This window comes from Chiloscyllium plagiosum, chromosome 4, assembly GCF_004010195.1.
Source record: "Chiloscyllium plagiosum isolate BGI_BamShark_2017 chromosome 4, ASM401019v2, whole genome shotgun sequence".
Classification (NCBI taxonomy): domain Eukaryota; kingdom Metazoa; phylum Chordata; class Chondrichthyes; order Orectolobiformes; family Hemiscylliidae; genus Chiloscyllium; species Chiloscyllium plagiosum.
The window spans coordinates 37,410,599-37,428,575 of record NC_057713.1 but is presented as its reverse complement, the minus strand read 5'-3'; the positions used below and the strand labels follow the sequence as shown (position 1 = coordinate 37,428,575).

Genomic DNA, 17,977 nt, shown 5'->3' with positions numbered 1-17,977 from the left:
GAGTCTACTACTGTTCCATCAGGCAGTTCCACACCCCTACTACTCTCTGGGTAAAGAAACTACCCCTGACATCTGTACTATACTTATCACCTCTCAATTTAAAGCTATGTCCCCTTGTGCTAGCTATCACCATCTGAGGGAAAATGCTCTCACTGTCCACCCGATCTCACCCTCTGATTATGTGTCTCAATTCTTCTCTCTAATGAAGGCAGCCTCAAGTCCCTCAGCCTTTCCTCGTAAGATCTTCCCTCCATATCAGGCAACATCCTAGTAAATCATCTTTGCACCCTTTCCAAAGCTTCCACATCCTTCCAATAATTTGGTGACCAGAACTGAATGGAATACTCCAAGTGCGGCCACACCAGAGTTTTGTACAGTTGCAGCATGACCTCATGGCTCCGAAACTCAATCCATCTACTAATAAAAGCTAACACACCATATGCCTTCTTAACAATCCTATCAACCTAGATGGCAACTTTCAGGGATCTATGTACATCAACACCGAGATCTCTCTGCTCATTCTTGGTAGTAGAAAGAATCTTACCATCAGCCCAGTACTGTGCATTCCTGTTGCTTCTTCCAAAGAGAATCACCTCATGCTTTTCCACATTAAACTCCATTTGCCATCTCTCAGCCCAGCTCTGCAGCTTATGTATGTCCCTCTGTAACCCGCAAAATCCTTGGACACTATCCACAACTTTACTGACCTTAGTATCATCCGCAAATTTACTCACCCATCCTTCTACACCCTCATCCAGGTCATTTATAAAAATGACAAACAACAGTGGCCCCAAAACAGATCCTTGTGGTACACCACTAGTAACTGAATTCCAGGATGAACCTTTGCTATCAACCACCACCCTCTGTCTTCTTTCAGCTAGCCAAATTCTGACCAAAACCGCTAAATCACCCTCAATCCCATGCCTCTGTATTTTGTGCAATAGACTACCATGGAAACCTTATAAAACACCTTTCAACACAACAGCTTTACCCTCATCCACCTGTTTGGTCACCTTCTCAAAGAGCCCAATAAGGTTTGTGAGGCACAACCTACTCTTCTCAAAACCGTGTTGACTAATCAACTTATTCCTCTCTAGATGATTATAAATCCTACCTCTTATAGTCTTTTCCAATACTTTAGCCACAAATGAAGGAATGCTCACTGGCCTATAATTACCAGGGTTTTCTCTACTCCCATACTTGAACAAGGGAACAGCATTTGCTATCCTCCTATCTTCTGGCACTATTCCTGTAGACAATGATGACATCAAGATCAAAGCCAAAGGCTCTGCAGTCTCCTCCCTGGCTTCCCATAGAATCCTAGGATAAATCCCATCCAGTCCAGGGGACATATCTATTTTCACATGTTCCAGAATTGCTAACATCTCCTCCTTGTGCACTTCAATCCCATCTATTCTGTATCTCAGTATTCTCCTCGCCAACATCATCTTTTTCCAGTGTGAATACTGATGAAAAATATTCATTTAGTGCTTCCCCTATCTCCTCTGTTTCCATGCACAACTTCCCACTACTATCCTTGATTGGCTGTAATCTTCCTCTAGTCATTCTTTTATTCCTGATATACCTATAGAAAGCCTTAGGGTTTTCCTTGATCCTATCTGCCAACGACTTCTAATGTCCCCTCCTGGCTCTTCCTAACTCTGTCTTTCCTGGCTAACTTGTAACTCTCAAGCACCCTAACTGAGCCTTCATGTGTCATCCTTACACAAACCTTCTTTTCATGCTTGACAAGAGCTTCAACTTCTTTAGTAAACCTCAACTCCCTCATTCGATAACTTCCTCCTTGCCTGTTAGATACATACTTATCAAGGATACGCAGCAGCTGTTCCTTGAATAAGCTCCACATTTCTATTGTGTCCATCCCCTGCAGTTTCCTTTCCATCCTATGCATTCTAAATCTTACCTAATCACACCATAATTGCCTTTCCCCCAGCTATAATTCTTGCCCTGTGGTATATACCTATCCCTTTCCATTGCTAAGGTAAACATAACCAAATTGTGGTCACTATCACCAAAGTGCTCACCTACCTCTAAATCTAACACCTGGCTGGGTTCATTACCCAGTACAAAATCCAATATGGCCTCGCCCCTTGTTGGCCTGTCTACATACTGTGTCAGGAAACCCTCCTGCACACATTGGACAAAAACTAACCCATCTCAAGTACTCGAACTATAGTATTCTCAGTCAATATTTGGAAAGTCAAAGGCCCCCCATAACTACCCTGTCACTCTCGCTCCTATCGAGAATCATTTTTGCTATTCTTTTATCTACATCTCTGGAACTATTCAGAGGCTGAGAGAAAACTCCCATCAGGGTGACCTCTCCTTTCCTGTTTCTAACCTCAGTCCATACTACCTCAATGGATGAGTCCTCAAATGTTCTTTCTGCCACTGTAATACTGTCCTTGATTAATAATGCCATCCCTGCCCCTTATCATTTTTTTATTAGATTAGTTTACTTAGTGTGGAAACAGGCCCTTTGGCCCAACAAGTCCACACCGACCCTCCAAAGAGCAACCAACCCAGACCCATTCCCCTACATTTACCCCTTCACCTAACGTACGGGCAATTTAGCACGGCCAGATCACCTAACCTGCACATCTTTAGACTGTGGGAGGAAACCGGAGCACCCGGAGGAAACCCGTGCAGACACGGGGAGAATGTGCAAACTCCACACAGACAGTTGCCCGAGGCGGGATTTGAACCCGGGTCTCTTATCATCTTCTCTGTTCATTGTGAAACAGCTAAATCCTGGAACCTGCAACAACCATTCCTGTCCCTCTCTATCTATGTCTCCAAAATGACCTTGGAGAGAATACAGTATAGTTTACAAGAATAATGCCTAGACTTCAGGGGTTAAATTATGAGAATAGATTATGCAAATTAGGTCTGATTTCTCTTGAGTTTAGAAGATTAAGGGGTGATCTGATCAAAGTCTTCAAAATGTTAATAAAAAACGATAGGGTAGATAAAGAAAAACTATTTTCACTGATTGGGGATTCTAAAACAAGGGGGATTGTTTCAGAATTAGGGCCAAACTGTTCAGGAGAGATGTTAGGAAGCACAGATACACAACGGGTGATAGGGGTTTGGATCTCTTTTCTACAAATGTTAGTGGATCCTAGATCAGTTGTTAACTGTCAGTCTGAGTTAGATGCATTTTTGTTAAGCAGAAGTATTAAGGGAAATGGGCCAAAAGACAGGCACATGGAGTTAGGCAACAGATCAGCCATGATCTGATTGAATGCTGAAACAGGCTCAAGGGGCTGAATGTCTTGGTCTTATGTGTTTCTTGGATTAAAGCTTGTTATGTTATGGAACACTCTCACCTTGGCACAAAGTCTATTGATTTTCTATTTCCAGGAGTTATTGCTTCACATTTGGAATCAGCATCTGGGATATTGCCATTGATTTTAGTGCTTCTGGGCCAGGAAGAGAGTGAATAAATGGTTTTTCTGCTGTGGTGTAACTCGGATAGCTTAACTCATTATGGTTTGATTGAACTATCTTCTCAACAAGATTTTATGAAGGAATTAGCTCAAATGATGGAGTGCTTGCTTAGCACATGAGAGAGGTCAATGCCCATATTTTCTGTTTGCGTTTTGACATAATGGGTGTGATAGGCCGAATGGCCTTTTTCTGCTTTTGGGCCTTATGGTCACCTTTGGTTATTAAAAGCAGAGAGTTACCACTTTACTCTTGAAATTTTACTCTAAATAGTAATATTTTGCAGAGTTAAAAATTATGAAAGAGGATAAAAGCAGTCTTGAATTTCTCAAATACCTCATCCTAAAGTTACCTCATCACCTGACATGAGCATTCAATGCCCATCCAGTATTTTTGCTGTATTATATAGATTGCAGGACTATCTTTTTTTATTCAGGTGCCCTCCCATATCCATACGTTCCAAGATCTACAGCCGATACCCAAAACCGCGGATAGTAGTGAACCCTATCATTTCAGTGGGAAACTTGCCTCCCAGCAGCTCTGGAATTATTTCTGGAATGTTCCAGATAACTGAAACAGCAGAAGCCAAATCTGCACATACGAGGGTTCTATGTATTTCAAATTTGCAGCACATTTTTTGTAATAGTTTAAGTAAAAGTGGCTAATTGTAATATTCATAAATATTCTTTAAGAAAAGAAAATGACAGAACCACGCTTTTCTTCAATTTCTTCATTGATTTTGCCATTAGTAAATTGAGGTTTCTTCTATTCAGCCTGAATATTCATGTTTTGGATTTGTTCAGTTTTTATTTCGCTTAATTTAGCTCATAGCCTTAAAAAAGGACTTTAGTCTCAGATTAATCTAGCATATCCACATGGTATAATTCCAATATTGTTACTTTACATGACTGCTAAATTGTGCTGGCTAAGTTACATTGGTCTATTTCTTTTTGGTTCATTGATTCCTATATTTCTGCTCATATAAATGGCAGTGACACCATTTAATCTTTATGTGCTGCTCCATTAGGACTATCTGAAATACTCCACAGAAGATGGTCCTGTCAAGGTATGCCGGCTTGAGGTACAGTGGCCAACCCCGATGACCTTTGTTGCAAGTGGTCGGCGGAAAACTGAAGCAGAAAGAAGAGCAGCAGCTTTAGTCTGTAAGAAGTTGAAGGTGATTGCAACTTGCTGCAAGCCATACTTGTGCTCAGCATTGAGCTGGTTTATTGCAGTATTCAATGTCTTTCTTTTCCCATGTGAAGTACCAACTGAGTGATTACATAGTGTTGGTTAGCTAGGATTGCATTCCAGCTCGGTGTTGGAATTTTAAATTTGTCACCTGGGGTATCAGGAGAGCTGAGTTGGATTAGCAATCTTAAAGCCTGTTTGAGTATTCTATATGCCTCAATAGCAAGTACAGCACTGAGTGGTACTGAACCGTATAGTGGTAGTTTAACCCCTAATTTGAGAATTTAAGAGTTATCTGGTGGGGCATTGCTTATGACTACTGCAGTTGTGATGGCACTGTCAGCACGTGGAGTGTTCAAGATGGCCCACTTTCCTGGCAATTAGTTAGGGACAGTAAATACAACCTTATCACATGGTGCCGACATGGGCCCTTAGTACTGGTGCATGGAAGAACTAATTGTAATTCTCTTGCTTGATAGAGTGATATGGGTTCTCTACATGCCTCATTAAATACTCCTAGGGCATTTACAGACCAAATTAGTTCCAGAATAATGAATTCCAAACTATTGAGACAAACATTTCAAGGCAGACACAACACTGATTAGAAACAGTAGTGTTCCCTGCTCACAACTCCTCTGTATTGCCTTATCCTCAATCTCAGTTCTCTCTTCACCAGAGCAGCACCTTCCCAATTCTCTCATCCAGTCAATCTATATCCTTGTGCGAGATTTTCAGACACAGCTAAATTATACAGTGCATTTCGTTACTGTATATGCATATCCATCAGTGGTGATCGTTATTCCTACAGTTGAACTGGATCTGTTGCAATCCTGAAGATGAAATCACAGCACCATGCCATCTGCATTATTAAGATTTTGTGATCCACTTGTCTAATATGGTCCTTTTTGCTATATTATGCTTACTGGACAATATATTTCAAAAAAGTAGAGAAAAACTTCTGTGTGGTTATGTTTGCTTGGCAGGAGCTTGGTTTGCTTAACCAGAAAAATCATCCACTGACCCATGCCATGTACAACTTGGCCGCAATAAAAGAGTTGAATGAAAAGGAGCGGAGGCCGACCAGGATAGAAATCCCAAAGAGCCTCCAGCAACGAATCCAGCAATATTTGGACCAGGTCAGTGATAGCCTAGCATCTCTTGGAGTAAAGTCTGCCTGCCACTTACTTAGGATTGCTGATGTTTCGACTGTCTTGTTTCATTATGATCTTATCATCATACCTTATTAAATCTGTGATTTGTATCATTCTTTACAAGTTTAAATAATCTTTTAAAACAGTGGAGAGACTAAAGAGGCTGGGATTGTTCTTCTTATAACTGAGAATGTTTAAGTTGAAAATTGAATGATTCGAAAGAATGGATAAAGAGAAACTGTTTCCAGTGCAGCAGTGTGGGTAATTGGAGGTTACAGATCTAAGGTAACTGGTGAAAGACCAGAGAGCAGGCGAGAAGAAATGTTTTTATGCAGGAGTGCTGATGATTTTGAATGCACAACCTAAGACAGATGGTGGAAGTCAGTTCAAAAGCAGCCATCAAACGTGCTTGAACAGTAAAGAACAGTGCGGTAGGCCTAATTAAACAGCTCTTTTAAAGAGACAGTACAAAATTAATGGACCAAATGGTGACATCTGCAGTAAGATGCTAATTTTATGAGCAGTTCTCCTATGGTTATAGGTGAACTATACAGGCTTTAAAAATTCTACGGCCATTCTTTGAGTGCATGCCTGTGTGAAGTATTTGCAGAATTTCTGATTTTTGAGATGTTGGTTTGGAGGGAGTGTATCAGCACAAAGCTGGATCTGAATTCCATTTGACTTCTCCAGCCATGTATTCCAACAGAGTTGGCTGTATCCTGAAGCAGAATTCCTGATGGCTATTCCCCTTCCTCCCTCTCTTGTAGCCAAGTAATACCAGAATGAGCTGCACAAAGTAACTCACATGACAGCAACATGGTAAATGATCCGATGAGCTATTTCTTAAAGTTGACTGGATAAATACTTTCCAGGCCAATAGGAATAATTCCTCTACCATGAAATCTTTTCTGTTCACCTGAGGCGCCAGATGGGACCTCAATTTAACATTTTAACTATAACATTTAAAATATGTCATAGTTCGAAATTTCCCTCATCACTGTACTGGATGTCAACTTTGCTGTTGTGCTTTAGTCTCCAGAGTGGGATGTGAACTCAAATCCTTCTGACCCATGCTTCCAACTGGTCTATAGCTGATGTTACATCACTGAACAGCATCCTCCTGAACACAATGTTATCTCTTGTCCACTTGATACGCAGATGTGAGCTGTGAAGGAATTTTAAAAAGCCTATGTGTTATATTTATGACCAATCTGAATGTTAGGCATCAGGAGTTGGTTGAAATAGCTTTTCAAATTGATGTTACAAAACTCGAATTTGTTGATTTTGTATCAGAGAACTGCCATAGAGATGTAACACATATCCAGTTAAGTTTGAACAAATGAAGATAGCTTATTTATCTGCTGTTGAAGCTGTAAAATGAAAGTTCTTTGCTGCTTTTATTAATTCCCATGATCTGAACTGAAACACTTTTAAAATACACGTTTATCCAAATGAAAACTGACCTATTTAATTTTTTTATACTTTAACAGCAACTAATTTAACAAGGAAAGTCCATAGGTTGTTGCAGTTTTCTTTTCCTTATCTGATGAACTCACCTCCCTTCCCTCCATGCACGCATGCAGATAACAAATAAAAATCTCTGATACAGAGAATGATGGGGAAGAGGATGGGAGTGGAATTAATTGGATTGTTACTCCAAAAAGTCAGTGATTTAATGTCCTCCTGTGGTGTGTTTTTAAAAACCATTCTCTGAACTCATGTATGACTCATACTCAGATCCTGTGCAGACCAGCTGGTGGGAGTATTTGCGGGCATCTCTAACCTTTTCTTTCTGTGATCTGAAGTCCCTATCGACTTCAAAAAGACCGCCATCACCCCGGTGTCCAAGAAAAATCACGCCTTGAGGCTCTGACCTCCATAATTATTGAAGTGTTTTGAGAGGTTAGTCATGGCTCACATAAACTCCACCCTGCCAAATTGCCTTGATCCTTTGCAATTTGCTGACCGACACAACCAACCCACAACAGATGCTGTCTCTGGCCCTACACTCATCCCTGGAGCACCTGAATAACAGGATACCTACATCAGGCTCCTACTTAATGATTACAGTTCTGCCTTCAATACTATAATTCCAAACAAATTCCTCTCTAAACTCTGAGACTTAGGTCTAGTCTTCTCTCTCTGTAACTGGATTCTCGACTTCCTGACCCATAGATGGAAATCAGTGAGAATAGGTGACAACACTTCCTCCACCATAATCCTCAACACCAGTGCCCTGCAAGGCTACGTACTCAGCTCCCTACTGTATTCCTCATGCACTCATGCCTGTGTGGCCAAATACTACCCCAACTCCATTTACAAGTTTGCTGCTGACACCACCCTAGTTGCTCAGATCTCAAACGACAAGACAGTAGAGTACAGAAAGGAGATCGAGTGCTTAGTGGCATGATGGAAAGACAACAATCTCTCCATCAATGTCAAAAAACAAAGGAGCTGGTCTTTGACTTCAGGATGTGGAGTAAAGGGAATGCCCCAGTCTGCATCAATAGTGCTGAGGTGAAAAAGGTCGACAGCATCAAGTTCCTGGGAGTGAACATCAACAATCTGTAATGGTCCACCAGGTTGACGCAATGGTCAAGAAACAGAACAACATCTTTACTTCATCGGGAGGCTAAGGAAATTCAACATCCGCAAGACTCGTACCAAACTTTATACATGCAGGATAGAAACCATCCTACCTGGACTCATCACAGTGTGGTATGGCAACTGCTCTTCCCAAAACTGCAAGGAACTACAGACAGTCATGAACATAGCCCAGTCCATCCCTTCCAACCATTGACTCCATCTATACTTCCTGCTGCCTTGGGAAGGCAACTAAAGACCACTCCCACCTCGGTTATACTCACTTCCATCCTCTCCCATCATGGAGAAGATATAAAAGTTTGAATACGTATATGAATACATTTAAGAACAGCTTCTTCCCTGCTGTTAAGACTTTTGAACAGACTTACAGTCATAGAGATTCATAGCACAGAAACAGACCCTTCGGTCCAACTTGTCCATGCTGACCAGATATCCTAAGATAATCTAGTCCCATTTGTCAGCACTTGGCCCACATTCCTCTAAACCCTGCCTATTCATATACCTATCCAGATGCCTTTTAAATGTTGTAATTGTACCAGCCTCCACCATTTCCTCATGCAGCTTCTTCCATAGATGTGTGAAGAAGTTGACCCCGGGTCCCTTTTAAATTTTTCCTCTCTCACCCTAAGCCCTCTCGTTCTGGACTCCCCATCCCAGGGAAATGACCTTGCCTATTTACCTATCCATGCCCCTCATGATTTTATAAACCTCTATAGGAATGCTTCAGCCTCTGGCGCTCCAGGGAGAACAGCCCGAGCCTATTCAGCCTCTCCCTGTAGCTCAAACCCTCCAACTCTGGCAACATCCTTGTTAATCTTTTCTGAACCCTTTTAAGTTTCACAACATCCTTACGCTAGGAAGGATACTAGAATTGCGCACACTATTCCAAAAGAGGCCTAACAATTACCCTGTATAGCTGCAATACATTTGTCAAATGTTAATTCTGATCTCTGTCTTGCTCTCTCTGCACCTTCTCTGCAGTTGTTACACTGTATTCTGCTACCCGATGCACTTTGTATCATACAATCTGCCTATATATCGCACAAAACAATACTTTTCACTGTATCTCGATGCATATGACAACAGTAAATCAATACTTCAATCAATACATTAATATCTGAAGAATGTTTAATTGACTGAGATGCTAGAGAAGAAAGACCATTCTGAAGAAGAGTTGTAATGGACTCAATATTGCAATCCTATTTCTGTCTCCACAGATGCTGCTGGATCTGCTGAGTTTATTCTTATTTCAGAAAGCAATGTCTGTGTTTTATAAGAAATGTAATACTGACTTCCTGTGAAAACTGTGAACAAAGCTGTGGCCTAGAGTTAACACCTTCAGTAGAGGAGGGGAGAATATTGTATTAATTTTTGAGCATTCACTGTTTTATTTAATGTTTTCAGTATTTTTTCATTAAACTGAGAGATGCACAATCACCTTTAATTATTTCTTCATCTATCCTCTGCAAGTGACCAATTTTTTTTTCTCTCTCATTCTCTTGCAGAATTCAGTAGAAACAGCCTCTAAAGATGATGACCGTGAGTACCAGTCCATTAGCCCCAGCCCAGAGATTGCGGATTCGGTGTCTGGCAGTGGTTTGATTAGCGATGCTATTACAGGAGAAATGTATGTCCCACTGTCACAAGAAGAGGCAGAGCAAATCAATCAGAAACTGCTCTGGCTGTGGCAGCGATACAAGCCTGGGAAAGTTAAGCCATTGCCAGTAGACTTGCACAAGAAAGCAATAATTTCTGCCATTGAAGAAAATCAGGTTATAGTCATAGCTGGAGCGACTGGATGTGGTAAAACCACCAGGATCCCTCAGTTTATACTGGAGAAGTTCATAACTGACAACAGAGGAGCACACTGTAACATTTTAATAACACAGCCCCGACGGATCAGTGCAGTATCAGTGGGGCAACGAGTAGGCTATGAGCTGGGACCAAGCCTGAAGAAAAATGTGGGTTACCAGGTGAGGCTGGAGAGCATGTTGCCCCCTAGAGGTGGAGCCTTACTCTTCTGCACTGTTGGCATCCTGCTGAAGAAACTACAAGGTAATGCCTCACTAGAAGGCATCAGTCATGTCATTGTGGATGAAGTCCACGAACGTGATGTCAACACGGACTTCCTGCTTATCTTATTGAAGAAGGTAATGGAATCCAACCCGAATCTGAAGATCATCTTAATGAGTGCCACCAGTGACACTGAGCGTATATCGGAATATTATGGGAATTGCCCCATAGTAACTGTGCCAGGATTCATGTTTCCGGTGAAGGACTTTTACCTGGATGACCTCCTACCAATGCTGGGACGAAGGAAGATGACTGGACTCAATCAAGTGAGTAGCTTGATAAAGGAGGAAGTGGTTTGTCTTGCTGTTTGTTTTTTGTTTCTGAATGTCTTAAAGTATTTCACACTAAATCAACAATTTTTGCCCAGAAGTGATTTGTTATTAAGCAAGTAATAGCTAATTTATCGAAGTCAGATGATTGAACAAATAATCCATTATTGGGTAATTTTGATTGAAAGATAAATATTGGCTAGGATATTAGGTGTCTGTCCTTTTCAATTCATGTAGATGTTTCAAGATTCTCTAAATTACTTGCTCGTGCCTGGACTGAAGTTTAGGCTGAAAGTTCACTGACTCAGTGCCAAACAGGAGACTGCCTGCAAGTTGATGACAGTAAACCACTATAGTACTAAGATGTGATTGGGGAAGTAATGGGGCATATCTTTGATACAACAGACAACAATATATTTAGCTCATTAAACAAATCCGGAATTGAAATCTAGTATAAGCAGTGATGCTCTAAAACCCATCTGATTGTTCACAAATCCTGACTGGTTGTTCTGGAAAGAAATCTGTTATTCTTACATATTCTGCCCCATAAGTGACTCCAGATCCTCATATCTGGTTGACTCTTACTGTGCTCTGAAGTAGCCTGACAAACTGTAGTATAAATCCATTACAATGAAAGTATATTACAGAGGAGCCTCCATTATCCAAAGGAGACAGGGGGGAGTATTTTGTTCGGTTAATCGAATGCCGGATTACATAGCTGAGCAAAGAGACCTTGCGATCTTGTCGGATGATCCAATATTCAGATAATTGAATGCTGGATAACCAAGGTTCCTCAGCAATAATAAAACTGCCCAGATTATGCAACACCAATATAGTTTTTGGATTTGAGCAAGCAATGGTACACTGAGTCCAGTGGGAACTGAAAAGGCCTCCTTGCTAACATGTGAGGGTTATGAATTACAGTAATAAACAATTCAAAATGATCAGTCAGGCTAACATTATGACTTTGTCGGAAGCAACAAAATATTCATTTGTGCAAACAAAAAGAACATGTCCCACCATTGCACCTCTCTGTGAAATAAAATCACAGTGGCGCTAGAGGCAGGTGGCAAGGAATAGTAGTTAGGCCTCAATCATTTACAGTCCACATCAGTTACTTGGATGATGGAACTGAGTGATCACATATTTAGATTTGCTGATGATACAAAGTTATATGGGAAAATAAGTGGTGAGGAGGATGCAAGTGGGTTACAAAAGAGTGTATCAGATTGTGTGAACAGGCAAGAACATGACAGATGGAATACGTTGTGGCAAAGCAAGAAATTTTCCATTCTGATAGGAAAAGTATAAAAGCAAAGTATTTGTTGACTGGCAATAAACTAGGACATGTTTGCATTCAGAGGGAGGTAGATATCCTTTACCTGAACCAAAGAAGGTTAGCATGCAGATAACAGCGAGTAATTCGGAAAGCTGAAAATGTATTAACTTGTGTTAAGGTATTGGAGTTTAGCAATAAAGATACTTTATAATGTTTATATGAGCTTTTATTTAGGCTACACCTAGAGTATGTCTGCAGTTTTTGTTAATGGGTGCATTCTCTATGCTAGCACCTCTACTGATCACAGTTCACTTGACAACCAATCTGCCAATACCTCTCGTGCAATATAAATGCTTATTTTTCTCTTGTAATAGTATTCTTGCAAATTGTCCTGATTTATGCAAGATGAAAAGGTTCCACTTTTTTCTTGAAATATTATTTGTCTTCTACAGTGAAGACAAACATAAATTTCTGTTCCATGCTAATACCATTTTCTTATTTTTCCAACATTAATTCTCCAGACTCCCTTTTTAAGGGGTCAATCCTCATTTTAGTTTGCCATTTTTTAACCTGCTTGAAACTCTTGGTATCCATTTTAATATTTTTAGCTAGCTTTCTCTTAAACTTTAATCTCTCCTTCCTTTTATTCATCATTCTTTGCAAAATTATAAAATCTGACTAATCTTCTGATTTACCACTCAGCTTCACAATATTGTACGCTCTTTAATTTAATGTGATACTATCCTTCTTTAATTAACCACAGATGTCACTCAAAGTAATATGTCACCCTGAGATATGAAATATCTCCTTACATGTCTGTTACTTCTGCTCTAAAGTTTATTGAACCTGCTTTCCAGTTGACTTTAGCTATCTTTTTACTCATACCCTTGTAATTTGTTTAAATTTAAGGGAGGAGACTTAGACCTACACTTCTCACCCTTAAACTGAATGTGAAATTCTATCGTGTCACGATCACAGTTGATCTGAGGCTGCTTTAGAATAAGGATATTAATTAATTAAACCCTGTCTCATTGCACATTATCAGGTCTAAATTGTCCAGCTCCTGGTTTGGCACTCAAGCATATTGTATCCAAGATAATTTCTGAGTACAGTATGAACTAATCTTCCAGGCCACCTTTGCCAATCTGATTTGTTTAATTTATATGGAGACTCATTGCAGTGCCTTTCCTACAAACGTCTATTATCTTTTCCTCTAACCTCTTCAGCAGTATAGCTTTAAAAGGGGCTTATAAATTCTGCCACAGTGACCTTTGCTATCCATCATTGAATTTCCATATTGGCTGTGGTTACCATAAAGGTCCTGAAGGAATGGTGACCCTCAGGTTAAACTCATCACTAGTTGTCCCTCTCTCTAATAACTAGTACAACTTGGCTGTGTTTGCCAACATGGGCGCATGAACTGTGTGCGCTGCTTTAAGTTGCACACTTGTAGATTTTGGGGGTGTGGAAGCTGAGAGAAGAGATTGGGAAGGGCTGAGGTGGGCTGAGTTGAAGAGAGATCGGGACATGGAAGACGGGAAGGTATGTGGGATTGGGATTGGGGAAGTGAGATTGAAGCACTCTTGGGGTCTCTTTGTTACCCTCTGCTATGGACACTGTTTATTCTGCCCACACCCCAGCTTCTGAGCCCTCTTCCTTTCTCCGGGGTTTCTGCCCATCTGGCGTCCCTCACTCCACTACTGAAACCAAGTTCAGAATGTTCCGAGTGGCAATGCATTTGTGCATAGTATCACACGTAACGTCTATGTGATGACATCAGTGATTGGAATTGTGTGTTCCCTAATGAGCGTGCATGTATAGTTGCCAGCAGTTGCCGCTATCAGCAAATACTGCATTAATATTTCCACTGTACCTTTTCTATTACTTATCTTTATCAAACTCCTTCTGTGTCTTGATTGTGGTTCCTTAGTTAAAATCGGGCTTGATTGGGCTGAAAATCAAATCTGATGTATCCCTTATCTGTAATGCACAACACATTTCAATTCAGCTTTTAGCCTTCAGTGATCTCTGAATCTATCACTGTTTCTGAGTGCACGCAGGAACCTGTAGATGTGATCTGGGACTTGCAGCATTAATCCAGCTTTCAATTGGTGCGTAATTTTCCTTCCACAAAATAATTGGTCCTTAAGATCACAAGGATTTATAATATATTAGTGCAAAACAGTACATTACTTGATCAAGCTGTTCTGAGTTTTCGGTAGTATTAATCAACTCTGGTTTTATGATGTCAACAGGATGAGGAGGATCCTGTCCCTGATCTTGATCTGGTCACCGACACAATTTTACACATTGATGCTCACAGTGAATCTGGTAAGGGAAGTTTGTTTGAGCTCCTATTGTTTGCTGCTGACAACAGAAGAGGGATATTTCTAGTTCTTACTTACTGGCTGACTTTACAAGCTGACTTAGTCCTCAAATATGTAGACAAGGAAGGTCCAACGTTTGATTTCTAATCCACTCTGAGTTATTGATCTCAACTAAAGTAACAAACACTGAACAGAAACATTTTCAACCAAGATCACAAGTTACATAATGTTCCATTGGGACAAAGATAAATTGTTTACCTTTGTCTTTCTACACCCATCCAGAATCTTTGACATCCTAATACACCTCTCCTTCATTGTTAAGTTGGATAGAATTTCCCTCGTTTGTCTTAATTGCTGAATGATAGCTGGAGAATCACCTACCATTGCCTCTCTTCCCATTCCTGCATTGTATTTTTCCAGAATATACCTGTGGCAGATTTTTGTTTTTATTTGCATCCTGCCCTACGCCAGCATCACACAAGAAAATTACCAAAGGTCCTCAGACTGCACCGTATAGATCTACTTAGAAGAAAAGGGCAGCAAATATATGGGAACAATCCCAGCCACAAGTTCCGTGCAAGCCATTCACCATCCAGTTTTGGATAGATACCATCATTCCTTCACTGTCACTCTATCAAACTTTTGGGAGTGTGTCTCTAATGATGATTTGGAGATAGCACTGTTGGACTGGGGTGTAAAAAGTTAAAAATCACATAACACCAGATTATAGTCCAACAGGTTTAATTGGAAGCACTAGCTTTCGGTGCGGTGCTCCTTCATCAGGTGATTGATGAAGGAGCAGCACTCCAAAAGCTAGTGCTTCTAATTAAACCTGTTGGACTATAACCTAGTGTTGTGTGATTTTTAACTCTCTAATGGTATTATTGGTGTACCTACAAGAAAGCTATTTACCACCACCTTCTCAAGTCTTCTAGGGATGAGCAATAGTTGTTGGCCTAGCTGGTGATGCCAACATTCCATGAATGAATAAGTAAGAAAGCACAGCAATTTTTAAATGCAAAGTCACAACACCCTGCTTTTCCTCGCTATCGACTTTCTCGGCTCCTCTGTTGTCACTGTGTTATCTGTTAACAAGGATGAGCAGAAATTTCCTCTATGTAACATTCGGAAAAATGAAACCATTCTTTCTGATCTCCACTCTAAACTCAAGTCTCAAACCATTGACTGTCCAATAAGAGACAATCTAATCACTGCTCCTTTACATTCCTTTTGCTGACTGTCTGAGGCCAAATGCGACTTTTACAGAAAATATAGGAACAAATTACTGCAGATGCTAGAATCTGTACTGAAAACAACAAATGTTGACAATCGCATTGTCAGGCAGCATCCATGGAGTGAGAGCAAACTAATGTTTTGAGTTTAGATGACTCTTCATCAGACTTTTACACAAACTTGTTATCATACTTGACCCAAGGTGAGCTTCCAGTTGGACATTACAGAACTACATACATTGCCTATTTCCACTTCTATAATATTGCCTAAGTCTGCCTCTGCCGCCTTAATCTGATGCTGAACGTCTCATCATATTACCTTTAGACTTGGTTATTCTAATGCACTCCTCGCAGTTCTCCAACTTTCTGCCCTTTGTAACTCAAGGATATCTAAAACTCTCACAAAGTCCTCCCATGTGCTCACTGAATTACCCTGGACTTGATTTGACAGTTCTCATCCTTGTTTTCAAATTGCCCTGTGATCCAGGTCCTCCATCCCTATCCCTGACCTCCTCTATGCCCAGAAACCAATGGAATATCTACAACCTCATTCTGGCCCTTTGAACATCCTTAATATTAATTGTCCAATTGTTGCTGGGTCAGCTTTCAGCCATGAAGTTCTTAAGTTCAGTAATTCTCTCCTGAAATCTCTGTATCTGTCTCATTATCTTCCTTTTAAGGTGCAACTGAAAGCCTGTTTCCTCAATTATGCTTTTGGTTAACTTGACCGGATATGACCTCAAGTAGTTCAGTGTTGAAAAAAGTGCCTTTGAAGTAGCTTTATTCTGTTAAAGGCCCTACATAGATGCCAGAAGCAGAATTTAAAGTGGAGACAGCTGAAAATCTGTGAACCAGGGGTGGGGCTTTAAAATGAGCAAGAGATCAAGAATCTTCTCCACCTCATGCACCTTCACACCACTACAACCACCACCACATAAAAAGACAAAATAAATCATTGACACTGAAGCAAGACTTGAAATGTGTAGAAAAAATGGAATTTGCTCCTGAGAATCAGTGAGGCCAGGAGGAGGGCTTAAAACATTGAAGAATGGAACTTCCCACCAAGGATCAGCGAGCTCAAGATCAAGGTTTAATGCATGGAGAGAAAACTAGACCATGCAAAACTATCCCCACCCCATTACACACACCACCTCCTCCCTAATGCCCTGTTGTCCCTGCACTTTGCTCCACTCTTCCCACGTATTCACCCCCTCCACCACAGGCCCCATTCCTTCACCCCCAAGCCTCTTTCCCACCTCATTGTTCACTTCAACCCCAAACTTCAGCTACAATGCCCAAACCTCTGCCCTACCATACGTAGCTCCTTCATCTTTTGCTCACCCATGCATATGAAATATAGAAACAGAAAATAGGCACACAAGTGGATGATTTGGCGTCTAGACCCCATTCAGTGTGATGATGACTGATTCTCTGGAATGGGGAAAGAAAAATCAGCTACTACTCAACCCAAGTCAAGTGGCTTTGCCGTGGTGGAAGTTTGGGCTCGGTGTGACTAGATGACTGAATAGCCAACCAGCAATAACTCTGGAATCAGCATTTATTAATACAGAACATCTCTCTGAATCCAGGGAAGAAAAGGTAGTGAAGGGAAATGTTAAAGAAATTAGACTGTTTTGCACTTGGCCTTTAACTAACTCCTGTTATGTTTGTGTTGCAGGTGGAATCTTGTGCTTCTTACCAGGTTGGCAGGAAATCCGAGGAGTTCAACAGAGACTTGAGGAACGCCTTTCTACTCCGAACAAAAATTACATAATTTTACCCGGTGAGTGCAAAATCAATGAGCTTCCTGTTTTATGGTGAGTGTCTGTAAAGTCACTGCAATTAGGGAAGAAATACATTTCCATGGGTTTGCTGCCAGATAATCAGAGAAGCATGTCAGCAGCTTGGAATTCTCCAGCAAGTAACTCATTTACTCTCATGAATGTGATGGAATACCCTTCATTTATCTGGAAGAATGCAGCTTCAGCAACACAAGAAACTCCAAACCAGTCAAGACAAAACAGTTCGCTAAATTAGCACCCATCCACCACCTTAGACACCTAGGTCAGTTTGCCAGACAACGAATTTGTGATCCGAAAATGTGTTGCTGGAAAAGCGCAGCAGGTCAGCGGATGCAATAAATGATGTGTGTGGAGGTGCAGGTGAATTTGTGGCGGATATGGAAGTATCCCTTGGGGCCTTGGAGGGAAGTAAGGGGGGAGGTGTGGGCGCAAGTTTTGCATTTCTTGCGGTTGCAGGGGAAGGTGCCAGGAGTGGAGGTTGGGTTTCTCCCGGGGTGTGGACCTGACGAGGGAGTCACGGAGGGAGTGGTCTTTTCGGAATGCTGATAGGGGAGGGGAGGGAAATATATCCTTGGTGGTGG

At 41.0% G+C, this 17,977-nt stretch overlaps 1 protein-coding gene across 3 annotated transcripts in view; it reads left to right on the top strand.

The window, feature by feature from the left end:
- The window catches only part of dhx30 (DEAH (Asp-Glu-Ala-His) box helicase 30), an 88,174-nt gene that overhangs the window by 12,742 nt on the left and 57,455 nt on the right, over positions 1-17,977 (top strand). For all 3 annotated transcript variants that reach the window (XR_006311373.1, XM_043687996.1, XM_043687997.1), the window contains exons 6-10: positions 4,496-4,645; positions 5,643-5,795; positions 9,920-10,753; positions 14,291-14,366; positions 17,273-17,377. Coding sequence is in view for 2 of the 3 variants with exons in the window: in XM_043687996.1 (XP_043543931.1) it covers positions 4,496-4,645; positions 5,643-5,795; positions 9,920-10,753; positions 14,291-14,366; positions 17,273-17,377 (1,318 nt within the window). In the remaining variant the exon portion in view is untranslated. The remainder of the gene's footprint in view (positions 1-4,495; positions 4,646-5,642; positions 5,796-9,919; positions 10,754-14,290; positions 14,367-17,272; positions 17,378-17,977) is intronic.